The 25,052-nt window shown below is 53.7% G+C and overlaps 1 protein-coding gene across 1 annotated transcript in view; it reads right to left on the bottom strand.

Annotated features, from left to right (window-relative positions):
- The window catches only part of LOC144826151 (uncharacterized), a 212,233-nt gene that overhangs the window by 163,607 nt on the left and 23,574 nt on the right, over positions 1-25,052 (bottom strand). The window contains exons 3-5 of the mRNA XM_078684544.1: positions 17,040-17,129; positions 15,971-16,161; positions 12,931-12,992 (exon numbers count right to left, since the gene is read on the bottom strand). Of these exons, the coding sequence (XP_078540670.1) occupies positions 12,931-12,992; positions 15,971-16,161; positions 17,040-17,129 (343 nt within the window). The remainder of the gene's footprint in view (positions 1-12,930; positions 12,993-15,970; positions 16,162-17,039; positions 17,130-25,052) is intronic.

Raw genomic sequence — 25,052 nt, 5'->3', positions numbered from 1 at the left:
ACTGGTGTGTGCCCTCCTGCCTGCTAAGCTGGTTCATTGGTTTGTGCCCTCTTGCCTGCTAAGCTGGTGCACTGGTTTGTGCCCTCCTGCTTGTTAAGCTGGTGCATTGGTTTGTGCCCTCCTGACTGCTGAGCTGGTGCATTGGTTTGTGCCCTCCTGCCTGCTGAGCTGGTGCATTGGTTTGTGCCCTCCTGCCTGCTAAGCTGGTGCATTGGTCTGTGCCCTCCTGCCTGCTGAGCTGGTGCATTGGTTTGTGCCCTCCTGTCTGCTGAGCTGGTGCATTGGTTTGTGCACTCCTGCCTGTTAAGCTGGTGCACTGGTTTGTGCCCTACTGCCTGCTAAGCTGGTGCACTGGTTTGTGCCCTCGTGCCTGCTAAGCTGGGGCATTGGTTTGTGCCCTCCTTCCTGCTAAGCTTGTGCACTGGTTTGTGCTCTCCTGCCTGCTAAGCTGGCGCCTTGGTTTGTGCCCTCCTGCCTGCTAAGCTGGTGCACTGGTTTGTGCCCTCCTGCCTGCTAAGCTGGTGCATTGGTTTGTGCCCTCCTGCCTGCTGAGCTGGTGCATTGGTTTGTGCCCTCCTGCCTGCTGAGCTGGTGCATTGGTTTGTGCCCTCCTGCCTGCTGAGCTGGTGCACTGGTTTGTGCCCTCCTGCCTGCTAAGCTGGTGCACTGGTTTGTGCCCTCCTGCCTGCTAAGCTGGTGCATTGGTTTGTGCCTTCCTGCCTGCTGAGCTGGTGCATTGGTTTGTGCCCTCCTGTCTGCTGAGCTGGTGCACTGGTTTGTGCCCTCCTGCCTGCTAAGCTGGTGCACTGGTTTGTGCTCCCCTACCTGCTGAGCTGGTGCATTGGTTTGTGCCCTCCTGTCTGCTGAGCTGGTGCACGGGTTTGTGCCCTCCTGCCTGCTAAGCTGGCGCATTTGTTTGTGCTCACCTGCCTGCTAAGCTAGTGCACTCGTTTGTGCCCTCCTGCCTGCTGAGCTGGTACACTGGTTTGTACCCTCCTGCCTGCTGAGCTGGTACACTGGTTTGTACCCTCCTGCCTGCTGAGCTGGTGCACTGGTTTGTGCCCTCCTGTCTGATGAGCTGGTGCACTGGTTTGTGCCCTCCTGCCTGCTAAGCTGGTGCATTGGTTTGTGCGCTCCTGCCTGCTGAGCTGGTGCACTGGTGTGTGCCCTCCTGCCTGCTAAGCTGGTTCATTGGTTTGTGCCCTCTTGCCTGCTAAGCTGGTGCACTGGTTTGTGCCCTCCTGCTTGCTAAGCTGGTGCATTGGTTTGTGCCCTCCTGCCTGCTGAGCTGGTGCATTGGTTTGTGCCCTCCTGCCTGCTGAGCTGGTGAATTGGTCTGTGCCCTCCTGCCTGCTAAGCTGGTGCATTGGTTTGTGACCTCCTGCCTGCTGAGCTGGTGCTATGGTTTGTGCCCTCCTGTCTGCTGAGCTGGTGCATTGGTTTGTGCCCTCCTGCCTGCTGAGCTGGTGCTATGGTTTGTGCCCTCCTGTCTGCTGAGCTGGTGCATTGGTTTGTGCCCTCCTGCCTGCTATGCTGGTGCATTGGTTTGTGCCCTCCCGCCTGCTACGCTGGTGCACTGGTTTGTGCCCTCCTGCCGGCTAAGCTGGTGCACTGGTTTGTGCTCTCCTGCCTGCTGAGCTGGTGCATTGGTTTGTGCCCTCCTGCCTGCTGAGCTGGTGCATTGGTTTGTGCCCTCCTGCCTGCTATGCTGGTGCACTGGTTTGTGCCCTCCTGCCTGCTAAGCTGGTCACTGGTTTGTGCTCTCCTGCCTGCTGAGCTGGTGCATTGGTTTGTGCCCTCCTGCCTGCTGAGCTGGTGCACCGGTTTGTGCCTTCCTGCCTGCTGAGCTGGTGCACTGGTTTGGGCCCTCCTGCCTGCTGAGCTGGTGCATTGGTTTGTGCCCTCCAGCCTGCTGAGCTGGTGCACCGGTGTGTGCCCTCCTGCCTGCTAAGCTGGTTCATTGGTTTGTGCCCTCTTGCCAGCTAAGCTGGTGCACTGGTTTGTGCCCTTCTGCCTGCTAAGCTGGTGCATTGGTTCGTGCCCTCCTGACTGCTGAGCTGGTACATTGGTTTGTGCCCTCCTGCCTGCTGAGCTGGTGCATTGGTTTGTGCCCTCCTGTCTGCTGAGCTGGTGCATTGGTTTGTGCCCTCCTGCCTGCTATGCTGGTGCACTGGTTTGTGCCCTCCTGCCTGCTAAGCTGGTGCACTGGTTTGTGCTCTCCTGCCTGCTGAGCTGGTGCATTGGTTTGTGCCCTCCTGCCTGCTGAGCTGGTGCACCGGTTTGTGCCTTCCTGCCTGCTGAGCTGGTGCACTGGTTTGGGCCCTCCTGCTTGCTGAGCTGGTGCACTGGTTTGTGCCCTCCTGCCTGCTGAGCTGGTGCACTGGTTTGTGCCCTCTTGCCTGCTAAGCTGGTGCATTGGTTTGTGCCCTCCTGCCTGCTGAGCTGGTGCACTGGTTTGTGCCCTCCTGCCTGCTGAGCTGGTGCACTGGTTTGTGCCCTCCTGCCTGCTAAGCTGGTGCACTGGTTTGTGCCCTCCTGCCTGCTAAGCTGGTGCAATGGTTTGTGCCCTCCTGCCTGCTGAGCTGGTGCATTGGGTTGTGCCCTCCTGTCTGCTGAGCTGGTGCACTGGTTTGTGCTCTCCTGCCTGCTGAGCTGGTGCATTGGTTTGTGCCCTGCTGTCTGCTGAGCTGGTGCACTGGTTTGTGCCCTCCTGCCTGCTAAGCTGGTGCATTTGTTTGTGCTCACCTGCCTGCTAAGCAAATGCACTCGTTTGTGCCCTCCTGCCTGCTGAGCTGGTGCACCGGTTTGCGCCCTCCTGCCTGCTGAGCTGGTGCACCGGTTTGGGCCCTCCTGCCTGCTGAGCTGGTGCACTGGTTTGTGCCCTCCTGCCTGCTAAGCTGGTGCATTTGTTTGTGCTCACCTTCCTGCTAAGCTAGTGCACTGGTTTGTGCCCTCCTGCCTGCTGAGCTGGTGCACCGAATTGTGCCCTCCTGCCTGCTGAGCTGGTGCACCAGTTTGTGCCCTCCTGCCTGCTAAGCTGGTGCATTGGTTTGTGCCCTCCTGCCTGCTGAGCTGGTGCACTTGTTTGTGCCCTCCTGCCTGCTGAGCTGGTCCACTGGTTTGTGTCCTCCTGCCTGCTAAGCTGGTGCACTGGTTTGTGCCCTCCTGCCTGCTAAGCTAGTGCACTGGTTTGTGCCCTCCTGCCTGCTGAGCTGGTGCACCGGCTTGTGCCCTCCTGCCTGCTGAGCTGGTGCACCGGTTTGTGCCCTCCTGCCTGCTAAGCTGATGCATTGGTTTGTGCCCTCCTGCCTGCTGAGCTGGTGCACTTGTTTGTGCCCTCCTGCCTGCTGAGCTGGTCCACTGGTTTGTGCACTCTTGCCTGCTAAGCTGGTGCACTGGTTTGTGCCCTCCTGCCTGCTAAGCTGGTGCAATGGTTTGTGCCCTCCTGTCTGCTGAGCTGGTGCATTGGTTTGTGCCCTCCTGTCTGCTGAGCTGGTGCACTTGTTTGTGCCCTTCTGCCTGCTGAGCTGGTCCACTGGTTTGTGCACTCTTGCCTGCTAAGCTGGTGCACTGGTTTGTGCCCTCCTGCCTGCTAAGCTGGTGCAATGGTTTGTGCCCTCCTGTCTGCTGAGCTGGTGCATTGGTTTGTGCCCTCCTGTCTGCTGAGTTGGTGCACTGGTTTGTGCCCTCCTGCCTGCTAAGCTGGTGCACTGGTTTGTGCTCCCCCTGCCTGCTGAGCTGGTGCATTGGTTTGTGCCCCCCTGCCTGCTGAGCTGGTGCACTGGTTTGGGCCCTCCTGTCTGCTGAGCTGGTGCACTGGTTTGTGCCCTCCTGCCTGCTTAGCTGGTGCATTTGTTTGTGCTCACCTTCCTGCTAAGCTAGTGCACTTGTTTGTGCCCTCCTGCCTGCTGAGCTGGTGCACTGGTGTGTGCCCTCCTGCCTGCTGAGCTGGTGCACTGGTTTGTGCCCTCCTGCCTGCTAAGCTGGTGCATTGGTTTGTGCCCTCCTGCCTGCTGAGCTGGTGCACTGGTTTGTGCCCTACTGCCTGCTGAGCTGGAGCACTGGTTTGTGCCCTCCTGCCTGCTAAGCTAGTGCACTGGTTTGTGCCCTCCTGCCTGCTAAGCTGGTGCAATGGTTTGTGCCCTCCTGCCTGCTAAGCTGGTGCATTGGTTTGTGCCCTCCTGTCTGCTGAGTTGGTGCACTGGTTTGTGCCCTCCTGCCTGCTGAGCTGGTGCACTGGTTTGTGCTCCCCTGCCTGCTGAGCTGGTGCATTGGTTTGTGCCCTCCTGTCTGCTGAGCTGGTACACTGGTTTGTGCCCTCCTGTCTGCTGAGCTGGTGCACTGGTTTGTGCCCTCCTGCCTGCTAAAGGGGTGCATTTTTTTGTGCTCACCTGCCTGCTAAGCTAGTGCACTTGTTTGTGCCCTCCTGCCTGCTGAGCTGGTGCACTGGTGTGTGCCCTCCTGCCTGCTGAGCTGGTACACTGGTGTGTGCCCTCCTGCCTGCTAAGCTGGTTCATTAGTTTGTGCCCTCTTGCCTGCTAAGCTGGTGCACTGGTTTGTGCCCTCCTGCCTGCTAAGCTGGTGCATTGGTTTGTGCCCTCTTGCCTGCTGAGCTGGTGCACTGGTTTGTGCCCTCTTGCCTGCTGAGCTGGTGCACTGGTGTGTGCCCTCCTGCCTGCTGAGCTGGTGCACTGGTTTGTGCCCTCCTGCCTGCTAAGCTGGTGCATTGGTTTGTGCCCTCCTGCCTGCTGAGCTGGTGCACTGGTTTGTGCCCTCCTGCCTGCTAAGCTGGTGCATCGGTTTGTGCCCTTCTGCCTGCTGAGCTGGTGCATTGGTTTGTGCCCTCTTGCCTGCTGAGCTGGTGCACTGGTTTGTGCCCTCCTGCCTGCTAAGCTGGTGCATTGGTTTGTGCCCTCCTGCCTGCTGAGCTGGTGCACTGGTGTGTGCCCTCCTGCCTGCTAAGCTGGTGCATTGGTTTGTGCCCTCTTGCCTGCTGAGCTGGTTCATTGGTTTGTGCCCTCCTGCCTGCTGAGCTGGTGCATTGGTTTGTGCCCGCCTGCCTGCTAAGCTGGTGCATTGGTTTGTGCCCTCCTGCCTGCTGAGCTGGTGCACTGGTTTGTGCCCTCCTGCCTGCTGCCTGCTGAGCTGGTGCAATTGTTTGTGCCCTCCTGCCTGCTGAGCTGGTGCATTGGTTTGTGCCCGCCTGCCTGCTAAGCTGGTGCATTGGTTTGTGCCCTCCTGCCTGCTGAGCTGGTGCACTGGTTTGTGCCCTCCTGCCTGCTGCCTGCTGAGCTGGTGCAATTGTTTGTGCCCTCCTGCCTGCTGAGCTGGTGCATTGGTTTGTGCCCTCCTGTCTGCTGAGCTGGTGCACTGGTTTGTGCCCTCCTGCCTGCTAAGCTGGTGCACTGGTTTGTGCTCCCCTGCCTGCTGAGCTGGTGCATTGGTTTGTGCCCTCCTGTCTGCTGAGCTGGTGCACTGGTTTGTGCCCTCCTGTCTGTTGAGCTGGTGCACTGGTTTGTGCCCTCCTGCCTGCTAAGCTGGTGCATTTGTTTGTGCTCAACTGCCTGCTAAGCTGGTGCACTCGATTGTGCCCTCCTGCCTGCTGAGCTGGTGCACTGGTTTGTGCCCTCCTGCCTGCTGAGCTGGTGCACTGGTTTGTGCCCTCCTGCCTGCTGAGCTGGTGCACTGGTGTGTGCCCTCCTGCCTGCTAAGCTGGTTCATTAGTTTGTGCCCTCTTGCCTGCTAAGCTGGTGCACTGGTTTGTGCCCTCCTGCCTGCTAAGCTGGTGCATTGGTTTGTGCCCTCTTGCCTGCTGAGCTGGTGTATTGGTTTGTGCCCGCCTGCCTGCTGAGCTGGTGCACTGGTTTGTGCCCTCCTGCCTGCTAAGCTGGTGCATTGGTTTGTGCCCTCCTGCCTGCTGAGCTGGTGCACTGGTGTGTGCCCTCCTGCCTGCTAAGCTGGTGCATTGGTTTGTGCCCTCCTGCCTGCTGAGCTGGTGCACTGGTTTATGCCCTACTGCCTGCTGAGCTGGAGCACTGGTTTGTGCCCTCCTGCCTGCTAAGCTAGTGCACTGGTTTGTGCCCTCCTGCCTGCTAAGCTGGTGCAATGGTTTGTGCCCTCCTGCCTGCTGAGCTGGTGCACTGGTTTGTGCCCTCCTGTCTGCTGAGCTGGTGCACTGGTTTGTGCCCTCCTGCCTGCTGAGCTGGTGCACTGGTTTGTGCTCCCCTGCCTGCTGAGCTGGTGCACCAGTTTGTGCCCTCCTGCCTGCTAAGCTGGTGCATTGGTTTGTGCCCTCCTGCCTGCTGAGCTGGTGCACTTGTTTGTGCCCTCCTGCCTGCTGAGCTGGTCCACTGGTTTGTGTCCTCCTGCCTGCTAAGCTGGTGCACTGGTTTGTGCCCTCCTGCCTGCTAAGCTAGTGCACTGGTTTATGCCCTCCTGCCTGCTGAGCTGGTGCACCGGCTTGTGCCCTCCTGCCTGCTGAGCTGGTGCACCGGTTTGTGCCCTCCTGCCTGCTAAGCTGATGCATTGGTTTGTGCCCTCCTGCCTGCTGAGCTGGTGCACTTGTTTGTGCCCTCCTGCCTGCTGAGCTGGTCCACTGGTTTGTGCACTCTTGCCTGCTAAGCTGGTGCACTGGTTTGTGCCCTCCTGCCTGCTAAGCTGGTGCAATGGTTTGTGCCCTCCTGTCTGCTGAGCTGGTGCATTGGTTTGTGCCCTCCTGTCTGCTGAGTTGGTGCACTGGTTTGTGCCCTCCTGCCTGCTAAGCTGGTGCACTGGTTTGTGCTCCCCTGCCTGCTGAGCTGGTGCATTGGTTTGTGCCCCCCTGCCTGCTGAGCTGGTGCACTGGTTTGGGCCCTCCTGTCTGCTGAGCTGGTGCACTGGTTTGTGCCCTCCTGCCTGCTTAGCTGGTGCATTTGTTTGTGCTCACCTTCCTGCTAAGCTAGTGCACTTGTTTGTGCCCTCCTGCCTGCTGAGCTGGTGCACTGGTGTGTGCCCTCCTGCCTGCTGAGCTGGTGCACTGGTTTGTGCCCTCCTGCCTGCTAAGCTGGTGCATTGGTTTGTGCCCTCCTGCCTGCTGAGCTGGTGCACTGGTTTGTGCCCTACTGCCTGCTGAGCTGGAGCACTGGTTTGTGCCCTCCTGCCTGCTAAGCTAGTGCACTGGTTTGTGCCCTCCTGCCTGCTAAGCTGGTGCAATGGTTTGTGCCCTCCTGCCTGCTAAGCTGGTGCATTGGTTTGTGCCCTCCTGTCTGCTGAGTTGGTGCACTGGTTTGTGCCCTCCTGCCTGCTGAGCTGGTGCACTGGTTTGTGCTCCCCTGCCTGCTGAGCTGGTGCATTGGTTTGTGCCCTCCTGTCTGCTGAGCTGGTACACTGGTTTGTGCCCTCCTGTCTGCTGAGCTGGTGCACTGGTTTGTGCCCTCCTGCCTGCTAAAGTGGTGCATTTTTTTGTGCTCACCTGCCTGCTAAGCTAGTGCACTTGTTTGTGCCCTCCTGCCTGCTGAGCTGGTGCACTGGTTTTTGCCCTCCTGCCTGCTGAGCTGGTGCATTGGTTTGTGCCCTCCTGCCTGCTAAGCTGGTGCATTGGGTTGTGCCCTCCTGCCTGCTGAGCTGGTACACTGGTGTGTGCCCTCCTGCCTGCTAAGCTGGTTCATTAGTTTGTGCCCTCTTGCCTGCTAAGCTGTTGCACTGGTTTGTGCCCTCCTGCCTGCTAAGCTGGTGCATTGGTTTGTGCCCTCTTGCCTGCTGAGCTGGTGCACTGGTTTGTGCCCTCTTGCCTGCTGAGCTGGTGCACTGGTGTGTGCCCTCCTGCCTGCTGAGCTGGTGCACTGGTTTGTGCCCTCCTGCCTGCTAAGCTGGTGCATTGGTTTGTGCCCTCCTGCCTGCTGAGCTGGTGCACTGGTTTGTGCCCTCCTGCCTGCTAAGCTGGTGCATCGGTTTGTGCCCTCCTGCCTGCTCAGCTGGTGCATTGGTTTGTGCCCTCTTGCCTGCTGAGCTGGTGCACTGGTTTGTGCCCTCCTGCCTGCTAAGCTGGTGCATTGGTTTGTGCCCTCCTGCCTGCTGAGCTGGTGCACTGGTTTGTGCCCTCCTGCCTGCTGCCTGCTGAGCTGGTGCAATTGTTTGTGCCCTCCTGCCTGCTGAGCTGGTGCATTGGTTTGTGCCCTCCTGTCTGCTGAGCTGGTGCACTGGTTTGTGCCCTCCTGCCTGCTAAGCTGGTGCACTGGTTTGTGCTCCCCTGCCTGCTGAGCTGGTGCATTGGTTTGTGCCCTCCTGTCTGCTGAGCTGGTGCACTGGTTTGTGCCCTCCTGTCTGTTGAGCTGGTGCACTGGTTTGTGCCCTCCTGCCTGCTAAGCTGGTGCATTTGTTTGTGCTCAACTGCCTGCTAAGCTGGTGCACTCGATTGTGCCCTCCTGCCTGCAGAGCTGGTGCACTGGTTTGTGCCCTCCTGCCTGCTGAGCTGGTGCACTGGTTTGTGCCCTCCTGCCTGCTGAGCTGGTGCACTGGTGTGTGCCCTCCTGCCTGCTGAGCTGGTGCACTGGTGTGTGCCCTCCTGCCTGCTAAGCTGGTTCATTAGTTTGTGCCCTCCTGCCTGCTCAGCTGGTGCATTGGTTTGTGCCCTCTTGCCTGCTGAGCTGGTGCACTGGTTTGTGCCCTCCTGCCTGCTAAGCTGGTGCATTGGTTTGTGCCCTCCTGCCTGCTGAGCTGGTGCACTGGTTTGTGCCCTCCTGCCTGCTGCCTGCTGAGCTGGTGCAATTGTTTGTGCCCTCCTGCCTGCTGAGCTGGTGCATTGGTTTGTGCCCTCCTGTCTGCTGAGCTGGTGCACTGGTTTGTGCCCTCCTGCCTGCTAAGCTGGTGCACTGGTTTGTGCTCCCCTGCCTGCTGAGCTGGTGCATTGGTTTGTGCCCTCCTGTCTGCTGAGCTGGTGCACTGGTTTGTGCCCTCCTGTCTGTTGAGCTGGTGCACTGGTTTGTGCCCTCCTGCCTGCTAAGCTGGTGCATTTGTTTGTGCTCAACTGCCTGCTAAGCTGGTGCACTCGATTGTGCCCTCCTGCCTGCAGAGCTGGTGCACTGGTTTGTGCCCTCCTGCCTGCTGAGCTGGTGCACTGGTTTGTGCCCTCCTGCCTGCTGAGCTGGTGCACTGGTGTGTGCCCTCCTGCCTGCTGAGCTGGTGCACTGGTGTGTGCCCTCCTGCCTGCTAAGCTGGTTCATTAGTTTGTGCCCTCTTGCCTGCTAAGCTGGTGCACTGGTTTGTGCCCTCCTGCCTGCTAAGCTGGTACATTGGTTTGTGCCCTCTTGCCTGCTGAGCTGGTGTATTGGTTTGTGCCCGCCTGCCTGCTGAGCTGGTGCACTGGTTTGTGCCCTCCTGCCTGCTAAGCTGGTGCATTGGTTTGTGCCCTCCTGCCTGCTGAGCTGGTGCACTGGTGTGTGCCCTCCTGCCTGCTAAGCTGGTGCATTGGTTTGTGCCCTCCTGCCTGCTGAGCTGGTGCACTGGTTTATGCCCTACTGCCTGCTGAGCTGGAGCACTGGTTTGTGCCCTCCTGCCTGCTAAGCTAGTGCACTGGTTTGTGCCCTCCTGCCTGCTAAGCTGGTGCAATGGTTTGTGCCCTCCTGCCTGCTGAGCTGGTGCATTGGTTTCTGCCCTCCTATCTGCTGAGCTGGTGCACTGGTTTGTGCCCTCCTGCCTGCTGAGCTGGTGCACTGGTTTGTGCTCCCCTGCCTGCTGAGCTGGTGCATTGGTTTGTGCCCGCCTGTCTGCTGAGCTGGTGCACTGGTTTGTGCCCTCCTGTCTGCTGAGCTGGTGCACTGGTTTGTGCCCTCCTGCCTGCTAAAGTGGTGCATTTGTTTGTGCTCACCTGCCTGCTAAGCTAGTGCACTTGTTTGGGCCCTCCTGCCTGCTGAGCTGGTGCACTGGTTTGTGCCCTCCTGCCTGCTGAGCTGGTGCACTGGTTTGTGCCCTCCTGCCTGCTGAGCTGGTGCATTGGTTTGTGCCCGCCTGCCTGCTAAGCTGGTGCATTGGTTTGTGCCCTCCTGCCTGTTGAGCTGGTACACTGGTGTGTGCCCTCCTGCCTGCTAAGCTGGTTCATTAGTTTGTGCCCTCTTGCCTGCTAAGCTGGTGCACTGGTTTGTGCCCTCCTGCCTGCTAAGCTGGTGCATTGGTTTGTGCCCTCTTGCCTGCTGAGCTGGTGCACTGGTTTGTGCCCTCCTGACTGCTAAGCTGGTGCATTGGTTTGTGCCCTCCTGCCTGCTGAGCTGGTGCACTGGTGTGTGCCCTCCTGCCTGCTAAGCTGGTGCATTGGTTTGTGCCCTCTTGCCTGCTGAGCTGGTGCATTGGTTTGTGCCCTCCTGCCTGCTGAGCTGGTGCACTGGTTTGTGCCCTCCTGCCTGCTAAGCTGGTGCATTGGTTTGTGCCGTCCTGCCTGCTGAGCTGGTGCACTGGTTTGTGCCCTCCTGCCTGCTAAGCTGGTGCATCGGTTTGTGCCCTCCTGCCTGCTGAGCTGGTGCATTGGTTTGTGCCCTCCTCTCTGCTGAGCTGGTGCACTGGTGTGTGCCCTCCTGCCTGCTAAGCTCGTGCATTTGTTTGTGCTCACCTGCCTGCTAAGCTAGTGCATCTGTTTGTGCCCTCCTGCCTGCTGAGCTGGTGCACCGGTTTGTGCCCTCCTGCCTGCTGAGCTGGTGCACTGGTTTGGGCCCTCCTGCCTGCTGAGCTGGTGCACTGGTTTGTGCCCTCCTGGCTGCTGCCTGCTGAGCTGGTGCAATGGTTTGTGCCCTCCTGCCTGCTGAGCTGGTGCATTGGTTTGTGCCCTCCGGTCTGCTGAGCTGGTGCACTGGTTTGTGCCCTCCTGCATGCTAAGCTGGTGCACTGGTTTGTGCTCCCCTGCCTGCTGAGCTGGTGCATTGGTTTGTGCCCTCCTGTCTGCTGAGCTGGTGCACTGGTTTGTGCCGTCCTGTCTGCTGAGCTGGTGCACTGGTTTGTGCCCTCCTGCCTGCTAAGCTGGTGCATTTGTTTGTGCTCACCTGACTGCTAAGCTGGTGCACTCGTTTGTGCCCTCCTGCCTGCTGAGCTGGTGCACTGGTTTGTGCCCTCCTGCCTGCTGAGCTGGTGCACTGGATTGTGCCCTCCTGCCTGCTGAGCTGGTGCACTGGTTTGTGCCCTCCTGCCTGCTAAGCTGGTGCATTGGTTTGTGCCCTCCTGCCTGCTGAGCTGGTGCACTGGTGTGTGCCCTCCTGCCTGCTAAGCTGGTTCATTAGTTTGTGCCCTCTTGCCTGCTAAGCTGGTGCACTGGTTTGTGCCCTCCTGCCTGCTGAGCTGGTGCATTGGTTTGTGCCCTCTTTACCTGCTGAGCTGGTGCATTGGTTTGTGCCCGCCTGCCTGCTGAGCTGGTGCACTGGTTTGGGCCCTCCTGCCTGCTGAGCTGGTGCACTGGTTTGTGCCCTCCTGCCTGCTGAGCTGGTGCACTGGTTTGTGCCCTCTTGCCTGCTAAGCTGGTGCATTGGTTTGTGCCCTCCTGCCTGCTGAGCTGGTGCACTGGTTTGTGCCCTCCTGCCTGCTGAGCTGGTGCACTGGTTTGTGCCCTCCTGCCTGCTAAGCTGGTGCACTGGTTTGTGCCCTCCTGCCTGCTAAGCTGGTGCAATGGTTTGTGCCCTCCTGCCTGCTGAGCTGGTGCATTGGTTTGTGCCCTCCTGTCTGCTGAGCTAGTGCACTGGTTTGTGCCCTCCTGCCTGCTAAGCTGGTGCACTGGTTTGTGCCCTCCTGCCTGCTGAGCTGGTGCACTGGTTTGTGCCCTCCTGCCTGCTGAGCTGGTGCACTGGTTTGTGCCCTCCTGCCTGCTAAGCTGGTGCATTGGTTTGTGCCCTCCTGCCTGCTGAGCTGGTGCACTGGTGTGTGCCCTCCTGCCTGCTAAGCTGGTTCATTGGTTTGTGCCCTCTTGCCTGCTGAGCTGGTGCATTGGTTTGTGCCCTCCTGCCTGCTAAGCTGGTGCAATGGTTTGTGCCCTCCGGCCTGCTGAGCTGGTGCATTGGTTTGTGCCCTCCTGTCTGCCGAGCTGGTGCACTGGTTTGTGCCCTCCTGCCTGCTGAGCTGGTGCACTGGTTTGTGCCCTCCTGCCTGCTGAGCTGGTGCACTGGTTTGTGCCCTCCTGCCTGCTAAGCTGGTGCATTGGTTTGTGCCCTCCTGCCTGCTGAGCTGGTGCACTGGTGTGTGCCCTCCTGCCTGCTAAGCTGGTTCATTGGTTTGTGCCCTCCTGCCTGCTGAGCTGGTGCACTGGTTTGTGCCCTCCTGCCTGCTAAGCTGGTGCATTGGTTTGTGCCCTCTTGCCTGCTGAACTGGTGCATTGGTTTGTGCCCTCCTGCCTGCTAAGCTGGTGCATTTGTTTGTGCCCTCCTGCCTGCTGAGCTGGTGCACCGGTTTGTGCCCTGCTGCCTGCTAAGCTGGTGCATTGGTTTGTGCCCTCCTGCCTGCTGAGCTGGTGCACTGGTTTGTGCCCTCCTGCCTGCTGAGCGGCTCCCAGACGAATTGTGGCGCACACCGTGGTCAGTGGAGAAGGGTGAGGCCTGCATCAGCAGTCAAGGGGGCAAGAACAGCAGACATAACAACATCACTGACTTCTTAAGAGTGGGTTGTGGCGTATTTTTCTTATTACAGGTGCGTTCTCAAGTCAAAGCACGCCTGTAATGAAATAAACCCGCCTGTGTATCCACTTTTTAATATCGCTTAGCATACATGTTTTTGATCTGGTGACGTTATCCAGGATCCACCTTTTACTGTGTGTGCCTGGCATGTTATGTAATAAAATAGGCGCATCCCTGACCACTGGAATCCACCTGCCATTCAATGGCCTCTGGTGTGTGCATCTGGCCCGGTGCTGTGTACCCTGCTCACACTTCCTCGCGCTCGTAGGAACTGAATCATTGCTTTACACAAACACGTAGTGATACCTACCTAAAACTCACCACGACGACTCCAAAACAGGCGGGGAACCTGGCTTTGTATATCGGGTTTAGCTGTGGATGTGAAAATACAAATACAATTACTCGACCATGGGATGTCAAACCATTATTCAGACTTTAAAATCCAACAATTAACACTAAAGCTGCCAAGAGCTCTTCTATGCGTACAGAGCTTCAGTTCTAATGGTTGAGGCAACCCCGACCCACTGGTTTAGCGCTTATTGCAACCCTGAAACCACCTCATGGCGCTTGAACCTGATAGGTAAGAGGTTAAGGGAGGGGGAATGAGGGATAGGTCTGGTAAACAGCTACAGCAGCTCCAAAATGTGCACACCACAATGGTCAGTGGAGCAGTAATGCGTAATTACCCAGGCACTGGAATTATGTGATTTAGTTTTACGCATAGTTATGGATTTGACACATAATCCATCATCCGATACATGAGCTCCAGATTTTAATCAAATGCGCTTTGTTTCTATCCCAAACGGTTCAAAACTTGCTAAAAATGCACCAACACTTGTTGCCGCGAAGTGGAAGACTGTTTGCAAAGGTCGACGTGTCACCTTTTGTTTTTTGTTGCTGCTTTTAGGTGTAAAACTGTTACTGAGAAGTGAAACTTTTGCCCAGACGGTGTCAGCATTTGTAAACATTGCAAAATAATGAGGTAATACTATCATAATATGTGCTGTATTATGCCACACAATTGGGCTTTTTTGCCACATAATTTAGTCAACCCTGCCGCATAATTTGGTCCTCCACTGCCACATAATTCGAGTTGCCCAGACAATGAGTGACAATGAGTGGCAAATCTTAGCTGATTGATTGGCTGGGCTGCAAGGTAGTAACCGTAGAAGAGGCAACGCCAGGCTAGGCTGGTGGTCAGGACAATGGAAGCTACAGCAATCTGAAGCAAAAAAACTGCGTCATCTGCCGCCTTTTGTTACGTCACATTCGACAGTCGCCTTCAAATGATAATAATGGCATGCTTCTAAAAAGCCTCTAACACAACAGGTTTGCTGCGTCAAAGGACTGGAAAGAACATAAGTTACTATCGTCCAACTTCAGCGGAATGAGAGGCTGAGATGGCCATGTTGGATTACAACTCATGACTTGCAGATTCGCGCAGAGCCCGCAGCAAGTCCTTAGCTTGGGGAGGCATCTTGTAGATAATATTATGAAAGGACCTAGTGGGCTATGTTGCAAGCCTATGCACTCATAGGTGGCTAGTGAGAAACAATGCAACTGCATGACCTGTCTACGCCCCTCCCTCCAACCACATTTCTGCCTTCAGCAAACAGCTGCACTGACTCAGTATGGTAGCACAGTATATACCTCCAGCCCTCTAATAGGTGTTTGGTACTGCTGTATGTCCTTCCACTACTGGAGGAGTATGGTACTGCCCTATATGTCCTTCCAGCACTGGAAAAGGGAGTATGGTACTGCCCTATGTCCTTCCAGCACTGGAGCAGGAGTAGGGTACTGCTCTATGTCCTTCCAGCACTGGAAGCAGGAGTAAGGTACTGCCCTATGTCCTTCCAGCACTAGAGCAGGAGTATGGTACTGCCCTATGTCCTTCCAGCACTGGAAGCAGGAGTATGGTACTGCCCTATGTCCTTCCAGCACTGGAAGCAGGAGTATGGTACTGTCCTATGTCCTTCCAGCACTAGAGCAGAAGTATAGTACTGCCCTATGTCCTTCCAGCACTGGGAGCAGGAGTATGGTACTGCCTTGTGTCCTTCCAGCACTGAAAGCAGGAGTATGGTACTGCCCTATGTCCTTCCAGTACTGGAAACAGAAGTATGGTACTGCCCTATGTCCTTCCAGCACTGGAAGCAGGAGTATGGTACTGCCCTGTGTCCTTCCAGCACTGGAAGCAGGAGTATGGTACTGCCCTATGTCCTTCCAGTACTGGAAGCAGGAGTATGGTACTGTCCTATGTCCTTCCAGTACTGGAAGCAGGAGTATGGTACTACCCTGTCATTCCAGTACTGGAGGAGTATGGTACTGCCCTATGTCCTTCCAGCACTGGAAGGAAGCAGGAGTATGGTACTGCCCTATGTCCTTCCAGTACTGGAAGCAGGAGTATGGTAGTGCCCTATGTCCTTCCAGCGCTGGAAGCAGGAGTATGGTAGTGCCCTATGTCCTTCCAGCACTGGAGAAGGAGTATGGTACTGCCCTATGTCCTTCCAGCACTGGGAGGAAGCAGGAGTATGGTACTGCCCTATGTCCTTCCAGTACTGGAAGCAGGAGTATGGTAGTGCCCTATGCCTGTCCTTCCAGCACTGGAGCAGGAGTATGGGACTGCCCTATGTCCTTCCAGAACTGGAGCAGGAGTGTGGGACTGCCCTATGTCCTTCCAGCACTGGAGCAGGAGTATGCTAGCACCCCATTTCCGTCCCAGCCCTGCATCTGGAGAGCTGTTCTGCCCTGCACCCTTTCGTTACTGGAACACTGGTATGCTGGCCCTCCACGTCCCTCTAGCAAGCTACGCTCCCGTGCCTCAATCCGAGGAGCAGGGCACGCTCCCACCCCATACCTTACTAGCCCTGGAGTGGGAGCATGCCACCGACTCACACCCCCAACCCTGGAGTGGGTGCATACCTCATCCCTTCCTCTGAAGCGCGTGCGTGCGTCCCCTCTCGACCCCGCTGGCTTCAGACCGGGCGTAGGCTCCGGCCACGCACCCCTCCTGCCATGGAGCGAGGTGCTGCTCCCCACTCACATATTTACTCATTTCCGGAGCCTCCTCAGTAGGTGCCCTGGGCCCTGACCTTTATTACATCCCTTGGAGTAGAAATGCACTGTGTGTTACAAAGAAGCCACTTCTGTAAAAATCAGGTCTTGAGTTAAATGCCATTGTCTCTTCGCAAGTATACACTGTGAAGCGATCGCAATTGTACTGCCGTTTCAATTTCAAGCTATGGATCTCTTGCATACATTGCAGACAGACCACCACCGGCTCCCGCAAGTGTCTGATAATCACAGAGGAGAGTTCAATCCCATAATAGGTTCTAATCTGTATTGCTACCTACCTTTGCGTCAAGACTGTCCTGTAAATTCTTAAATTCAGTAGAATTGGAATCATTCAGATTATCTGTGTAATTCAGATTAATTATTTTGAAAGTCAAAGTCCGCATTGCAAGTGGTGCGGCTGAGGAGGTTCCCTGGCTTGAAGCGCTGTCCGCTGGTAGGCTTGTGGTATTTTGTGAGTCTGTCGAGGACCCTGCAGAAGACAAACATGGAGAGAAAGTGTGAACATCAGTGCTACAAACGGCTAACATTGAAGCTATTAAAACCAAAAGAATTGCCAGATTTGGTTCGTTCTTGATTGTTTTGTCTACAAAATTGAAATTGCATAACAATAACGATTTTTAAAAAGCCATGCAGAGTAATTAGAACAGATCTGTCAAATGACCTGAAAAGGATTGAAGATGTGATCGTCTAATGCAGAGCCACCTGAGGTCCCTGAAAGGAACTGGAGCGCCTTTAGGGCGGTGATGTCACTAAATGTACCAATGAATGTCACCCCAGGGGTCAGGTCTGACGAGATGGCGCCCTGTCCCAGCTAATCAGATGCTATTTATTTATTTAAGTGCTAAGGAAGGGATAACGGTATTATCGCCCTGTTTTTCTGATTAAATGTTAGCTCATTATTTTTGGAGTTGGTGTAAGTTATGACCATGATTGTCACTAGCTTGGACTAATTGAGTGAAGGACAGTGGGAACAGCAGGGTTTACCGCTGGCTTTGATTAATCACAAAAAGGGAGAAATAACGGGTGCTGATGAAATCCAATTGTCTAATGGAGCTGGTAAATGCATGTCTACTGCTATACCCCCATGCCACCGGTGGTAATCCGAAATGACCTTTCCGCCAGGTTTACAACCCAATCGAGTAGTATCGTTGGTGGCGCGATTGGTTGCTGCTGATGGTATGCCTTGTCCACTGAGACCTGTAAGTATCCTGCAGGTGGTGATGCTAACAGGCAAAGGTGGGGCTGGTTGCTTTCCCATTTAAATAGAAGGGATGTAGAGCTAGAGAGGTCTCTTCGAAGGCTCATCATTCAGATATTGGAAGTAAATTGGTAGTAAAGGAGCATTACCTGGTGTGATCAGAAGCGCACAGAAGAAGAGGAGCCCGCCCATCCTGGCTGTGCTCGCTCGCCCCATTGCAGAACTCATGGACAGGCCACCTGTGGACAGACACAAATGCCAAGCGTTCAATCACTGTCACAAAATAAGACAACGCCAATTACTTTCAGTAAAACTCGGAGTGACTATGGTGTTGGGTTATATATAGAACACCGTCTACCTGGTAATCACTTGATTGGAAGCAGACAGGTATACCAGAAGCAGCAGTGCAAGCTTCCCTCCCTCCCTCCATGTGCACAGACTGAACAGGTATAGCACTACGAAAAGCAGTGCAAGCAGTGCTTAATTTGTAAAAAAAAAAAACAAGTGCCAGGGCTCTCCACAGGAGGCCACTGCAGCTTCCACCACACATTGCCCCCGTCATGCTGCCAGTCATTGTAACAACACAACTTCTAACCATCACATATCAGAGGTGTGACAATTCAGACTGTTTAAGGCCCCAAAGCTATAAGAGTGGCTTAGGCGGCAGGTAATAGTCATTTTAATGTATATTGAATTAACAACTTACTGTTGTTTTGTGGTCATCTCTAATTTAGCCAGACAGTGCCACCTTGTGGCAGACTGTCACAAGCCCCCGTGTTGACAATTAAGTGCCAGTGCCAGTGCTGAGCACCGAAAACCACTGCCTCAAATGAAGCACTGTGCAGGTTTCCCTCTCTCCATGTGCACAGGCTGACCAGATATAGCGCAAGCAGCAGCAGTGCAAGCTTCCCTCTCTCCATGTGCACAGGCTGAACAGGTACAGCACAAAGAGGAGCAGTGCAAGCTACCCTTCCTATATGTGCACAGGCTGAACAGGCACAGCACAAAGAAGAGCAGTGCAAGCGTCCCCCCCTCCATGTGCACAGGCTGAACAGGTACAGCACAAAGAAGAGCAGTGCAAGCTTCCCTCTCTCAATGTGCACAGACTAAACAGGTACAGCACAAAGAAGAGCAGTGCAAGCTTCCCTCTCTCAATGTGCTCAGACTGAACAGGTACAGCACAAAGAAGAGCAGTGCAAGCTTCCCTCTCTCAATGTGCTCAGACTGAACAGGTACAGCACAAAGAAGAGCAGTTGTGCAAGCTATCACTACACACAGGCACACACGTGCACAGCATGGGCAGCAGTTGTGCAAGTTTCCACTACACACAGGCACACGCGTGCAGAGCATGGGCAGCAGTAGTGCAAGCTTCCATGGTACCTAGACACTCATGTGCACAGCATAGGTAGCAGTAGTGCAAGTTTCCACTGCACACAGGATACACATGTGCACAGCATGGGTAGTAGTAGTGCAAGATTCAACTGCACACAGGATACACGTGCACAGCATGGGTAGCAGTAGTGCAAGCTTCCATGGTACCTAGACACTCACGTGCACAGCATAGGTAGCAGTAGTGCAAGTTTCCACTGCACACAGGATACACATGCACAGCGTGGGCAACAGTAGTGCAAGCTTCCACTTCACACAGGCACACACATGCACAGCATGGACAGCAGTAGTGCAAGCTTCCACTGCACACAGGCACACATGTGCACAGCATGGGCAGCAGTAGTGCAAGCTTCCACTGCACACAGGCACACTCGTGCACCGCATGGGAAGCAGTAGTGCAAGCTTCCAGTGCACACAGGCACACATGTGCACAGCATGGGCAGCAGTAGTGCAAGCTTCCACTGCACACAGGCACACACGTGCACCGCATGGGCAGCAGTAGTGCAAGCTTCCAGTGCACAAAGGCACACACGTGCACCGCATGGGCAGCAGTAGTGAAAGCTTACCTCCCCAAAGAACAGATGCAGCACAGGAAGCATCTGTGCAAGCTTCTCTCACAAATACAAGCACAAGAGGCACAACAAGATGAAATGAAATGAAAAATTATATTTATATAGCGCGTACATACCCAGAGGCCTCGCAGCAGCGTCAGCTTCACTCGCTCCCATCAGAGGCACAAAACAGGAAACAGCTTTGCAAGTTGGCCAAACAAAGCCACCTCAAAAGCACAGGACGATCACTGCTGCACATAACAGGTGCAGGATAAAACCAGGGGGGTATGCCCAAATAACAGAACAGGCACAGCACCAAATTACATAATACAATTAAATCCTGTATTTTGAGCGAATGTGATTTCCAGTGACCTCGGCTGACTGTTTTGTGCCTTGGGTTTACTCTGTAAAGCATCTCCTACAATTCAGTAAACATGAGAGGTTCTATAGCAGCCAGTTCGACCTTTTGACCTTCCGAGAGGGCGAGGTGGCTGGTGTTGGAAGATGATGCCATGAAAACCAAAGGAGATTCTTTGGGGAGTGAGGGGGTTATCCAGGGGCTGATCCCCATGAAGTATGTGCAAGACATTTTGCTTGTTTGATAGGTGACAGTGGGGGTGAGATGAAAGGTCTATTTCACGGCACTCCTAAGAACGCAATGGTGAGTTTACCAGGGTTTAAACCCGTGGAGCTGAACCTGCACATTTATCTCAGAGTTGTCAGCCCTAGAGCTATCTTATACCCCGTGGATTGTATGTTTTTTGCCTGATCATGCAGCTCTAAACCACATACTCTGGCATGTGGGAATGTGCTGGCAGAGCTGAGATGTCAGAAGAGCAGCAGTTCATTCTGAGGTGCACCGGATGAGCTGGGTATATCTGCAGTAGACCTGCAGGGGGTGCTGTGGTACGCATTACCCAAGCTGTACAGTCCATATTTACTGCAGCAGATCTCGCAAATCGGGTTAGACGAGCTTTCGCGATTGTAGGGTGCTGCGGGCTAGAACTGGTGGACATCACCCAAGCTGCGGACGCACCCCAATAAACAGAAGTGCATGGGTTTGTAGAGATCACGATCGGGGTGCACTGGCTGAGCTGTGCATCCCATCTAACACATGGGCACCCATGAGATGCTGCAGGCGCGGTCACTGTGCTGGTATTGTGTTGCTTGTAATTGCATTTATATAGCGCTTCCTGCCCCTGTCGATGAGTTGAAACGCTCTACAGCGGGAAGCTTGCTGAATTGGAGCCTAAGGTCAGTAGTTAATTCGGTGTCTTTTGTGGTTGGTATATTTGTCTCCAGTTTATTAGCAGAGATTTTACTTCCGGGGGTGAGGTAAATTCGACTCTCTTTCTGAAGCACACCAGGAAGAGAATGCGTCTATGAAGACCAGGAATAGGAGCACTCACTGGTTTGTGATGTCTAGTGGTTAATGGAGGCCTGGGATTCGGTACTTTGCCTGTGACGGGTCCGAGGCCATTTGGAGGCCAGGGCTGGGTTCAAACCGAGCGTTGGTGTGGTCTGGGCTCGAGGGAGGTCCGCGCTAAGGTGTGTTTACGGCGGTTTGTCATTTATGGGGGTTCGCGAGCTTGGAAAGAATGTATATTGGCTCATTAATGCTAATCACGAAGGAGGGGGCGTGGTCACTGAGCAAAGAAACCTCCACATCCTCTATCCGCGGCCCCAGAGGCCCGACTCACTCACCTAACATGGGCTAGTGACAGGAGGCAAAATGGCTTCCCCCCTGCCAAACTTGGTGAGGGCCACGATGAATTCGCTCAGTTTGGCCACCATAAACATACTCTTGGAAGGCTCTGGGACGAACGCACCCCAAGTAAACCAACTACTACCCCGTGAGTGAGACAACCTGTTCTGAGCCCCATTTCTACTTCTCCATGAGCCAGGCCATTACGCAGGCACAGGGAGGGGTGTTCGCTTCCAAACCTGAGGTACAGGTTTCAAGGTGGACACCGTGGCGCCTGCTCTGCAGGTAGGTCTGTCAACAGTCTGTTGTTTACTGAGTTTAGCCATTGGAATGCGTCCAGTGCCCTCCTCCTGAGGCAGTCCCTGGGAAATTCCAGCATTTTCTACCCTCTCAGGAGGGAAGTAAGGTCAATTCAATAACCAACGACAGCTACAGAGGAACAATGTGCCTAGTAGGGTGCTGACATCTTGTTACACCACTGGAGTCATAAGGATTGTGAGAAATCCAGCCTCAACACAAAGAATGTGTAGCAAATGCGCCATGTCTATTCAGCTGGAGAGGGGTAAGGGTGTAGTATAAGGTTGATGGTGCATTTTGGAGCACACTGTCGCAAATATATTACTATAACATGGGGGCATATGTACAAGCCCCTATCGCCTTGATTTTGATGCTGCCCTCTATGTAGGAGGGCAGCGTACATAGGAAGCCGCACCAAAATTAAGACCAGGAAAAACCTGGTCTTAAGTTTGGCGAAACAAGGAGAAATGCATTATTTCTCCTCGTGCTGCCTTGTGCAGCACACATGGGGGGAAAAAACTGCCATGGATTGTTTATGTACAGGAAGGTCCTCTTTCCTGTACATAAACAATCTGTAAAAAAAATGCCATTCTGAGGCTTTCATGTGTGCTGCATGAAGTAGCACACATAAAAGTGACAAAATGCCATTTTAGGATTGTTTATGTGCAGGAAGGGACACGTTCCTACACATAAACAATCCTCCCCCACGCGCAGACACTATGGTGCAAGGGTGCCTGTGTTGGCGCTACACTGCTAAGTGTAGCGCCATTGCAGTGGGAAACACAAGGCTGCACCATATCCTTGTAAATATGGTGCAGCCTTGCGTTTCTGAAGTGGCGGAGTGAGGCGTGAAGCCAGGACTGCTAACGCCTCACTCCCCCACTTCCTTGTACATATGCCACATGGTGTGGTAGCACATTGTCATTTACAGGCAGCACATCTTTCATTGAAATGGCCACTAAACGTGCACAGATATGCAGTTTTACTGATAAAACTGTACAGTGCACAAACATGTGCAGAAATCAGGTTTTAGCAAATATTTATAAACCGCGCATCACGCAAGTAACTGTCTTGATTAGTTTTGAAATCTTATAAATCTTTGTTTTAATCCTTTCAAAATTATTTTTTTTTTAAACTGTGCTTTATTTGGGCTTTTCTTACTGCAGATAGCTTTTGAAATATTTGTGCAGTTCATTTCCATTTATCCTTATTGTATTGTGTTAGGCAAAAAATACACCCTACAGCCTTTCCTTTCATACTGCCTGTAACCCCAGCAAGATATTCACATTGCAGAATCCTCTGGCCTTGCAGTCAAAGAAAGGAAACACCAATTTCCATGTCAAACGAATAAGCACCAATTTGTCAGAAGACCTTTCATGACATTTGACCTCAGTCTTTGAATGCACAGCAGATGTGCTGAAAACAAAATGTAAAGGCATCTTTATTGCTCATTAACCTTCTGAACTCCAGCGTGGTTATTTTGAGGTGCTGCAACACACATACACCCTACTACCTGCACCTATATGCATCAATTGTCCACAGACTCAATGTGTGAGGCCGGAACTTGGAAAACATTCTCTTGACTCACTCCACCTCCCAACCAGAGGTGGACCGGCTTCTAAGGGGAGAATCCCAAGCAGGCAGGGCCTGCAGGCCTATCGGAGGCCTTGTGTGTTGGGGTCACATTTGCGTTTCCACGCAGGCTTTCCAACCTCTCTAAAATTGTGGGAAAGCTAAAGATTGTCCTCAGATATGACTGACACTTATTATGATTAACAAATATATATATAGACTCTATGAGCCTCACAATGCACAAAAAGGTCGAACAATATAACAGATACAGAAACCATCACACACATTCTTAAAATAAGTGTAATGTGGACACAAAAGCAGCGTCCGTGCATCCATGAGGCGAGATAAGGCTGCACCAATGGCTGGGCCTCCACTGAGAGGCGCTAACTTACAAAGAACGGCCTGGAAACTGCCTTTTCAGTAGAGGGCTTGGAGCACCTCAACAGCAAAATGCTACCACATTTCATTGTATATTTCCTGCAAAAACCGACTTAAGAATCTAACAAAAAATGTTTTAACATGCAAATCATAACTGCGTGAAAATGCAGGATTTGGCAACAGATTCATATGCCCTTTGTTGCCTTCTGTCACGAACTTCCTTGTGCAGGTGTGATAGCGTGCTCAAAACAAGTGAACTGGAGGTGAAAGAATTTGTATACTGAAAAAAAGATAAACATCTAAAAACAAAGAAAGACCTTTGCCCCGTGTAACACTTTCAAACACTCTGCCTTCCAATTTGTGCAGGAGGAAGATTGGGTGCAAACATATTTGCATTTTCGCGTTGGTGCTTTGACCTTATTGAAGCTCTATACATGCCACATTTCTCATAGAGACTCTTAACATATAGAAAAAAAATACCACCTACTTACTACACCTTCTAAAAATATTGCAAGTCATTGAGGAGTCCCGTGACCATAAAAAAGAACATCTATTCATTTCACACATGGATATCTCAGCAGGAACTTTCTAGAAGTGACAGTTCTGGGTAGACGGGATTCCACCTGCCACAGGCGGGTAAGCTGGAATGCTGAAAAACTGGGCCCACCCAGGAAGAGCAGCTTCAAAAACACGAAGGAATCTAGGCGGCTCCAGGCAGGTGCCCCTCCCAGGACATTTTGTATGAAGTCCCTCACCTCGGTCGTAGCTACCGCTGGTGCAGCTGGTGCAGTGACACCTGGGCACAGAGCCCCAAGGGGTCTATCGAACTCTGATCATTTCTGTATTTTACTAGCCCAATAAAAGTCCTTGCTAGAACCACGTCCCATCACATCTCTGCCATGCTACTGGTTAGTTGGATGGGAGGAGGAGCCCAGAAAGATGTCCCTGGCAGGTGGGCCTCAGACGGGCAGTGGAGATGGGGAGGAAGTTGAACTAAAGAAAGAAAACGGGGTTTTTGGTCCAAAACCGAGGCGGCTGCCACCCATCTGTTCTCTCACCTTCATACCTGCAGGAGTGCAGTGAAGACTTACCAAGGAGCTACACTGCCGAGGAGCTGTGACCCCAGCAAGTGTTCTAAAGCCCTACGAAAAGTCCTATCTGACAAGTATCAGAGGATGAACACTGGTCTGACGTCACCATGGATCTAATGATCTACGACACAGTCTGCATGTTCTAGCCTACTCCTGTGGGACTCCATGCTATGTTAAACAGGCCTCCTGTATCCCCCAATCTCCGCGCCCCAATGCTGCAAACTTCTTCTCCAAGTTTGATAGAGTAACCGCCTGTTCTTGCTCTGCCATGTTAGGCCTGGACCCCACTGTGTGAACTGCGGGGATACATCCATCCACTGCTTTTGTAGGGGGGTACTATCGATGGCTCACGCCGGTGCCTGCCTGGAATCACTTTTCTGCTAAGTCAGCCTATGCTGAGATGCAGCTTCTCGTTAGCAAAGGTTAATGGACAAAATACACGCGTTCAGCAGGGAAACGAGAACCACGAAGTGAGTAATGGTGAGCAAAGAAATTAAAGATTACACAGCAATGGCCAAAGGAAGCTGACCCATTGCCCCAGTCCCAGCAGGTCCCAGTCCCAGCTCTCCCTTGTTCCAGCACCCCTCTGCTCCCTTCCCGTTTCTCGAAGTGCTTTCTCCTGATTTTGTCTTATTTTATACTGCTTTCTCCTTCTTTTCCCCCGTTTCTGAGTTCTTTCTCTTGCTTTTGTCTGAATTTTTACAGCTTTCCCCTTCTTTTCTCCTATTTTTTTGAGTGATTTCCCCTACTTTTGCCTCCTTTGCTGCTTTCTCCTTCCATGCCCCGTTTTCTGAGTGCTTTCTCCTGCTTTTCCGTCTTTTTTCACTGCTTTTCCTTGTTTTTCCTCTTTTTTCAGAGGTTGTTAAAATGAACAGAGCACCGCGAAGCAGCCAGCAGCCAGGACGGCTTTAGGGCTGTGCAACTGGTGTGGCTGCACTGGGCGCTGACCTGGAGGGGGCAATGACCTCCAGGGGCGTAATGACATTTTAAGGGGCCCACCTGCAAGGTGCATGGAGTCGCCCACGCTCCAGATTTTATCAGGAGCTCTGGGACCAACATACTGTGCTGAAGGCCCCTCTGCAGCTCGCCCCCCCCCCCCCCCCCCCCGCTCTGCAGGGGCTTCAGCAGCCTGTGTTTGGCCACTGCTGACCTCAGGGGAGCGGTTGTTGTGTTTTGCTG

This window comes from Lissotriton helveticus, chromosome 3_2, assembly GCF_964261635.1.
Source record: "Lissotriton helveticus chromosome 3_2, aLisHel1.1, whole genome shotgun sequence".
Taxonomy (NCBI): domain Eukaryota; kingdom Metazoa; phylum Chordata; class Amphibia; order Caudata; family Salamandridae; genus Lissotriton; species Lissotriton helveticus.
The sequence above is the reverse complement of the archived record's forward strand: the minus strand, read 5'-3'. Positions and strand labels throughout refer to the sequence as shown.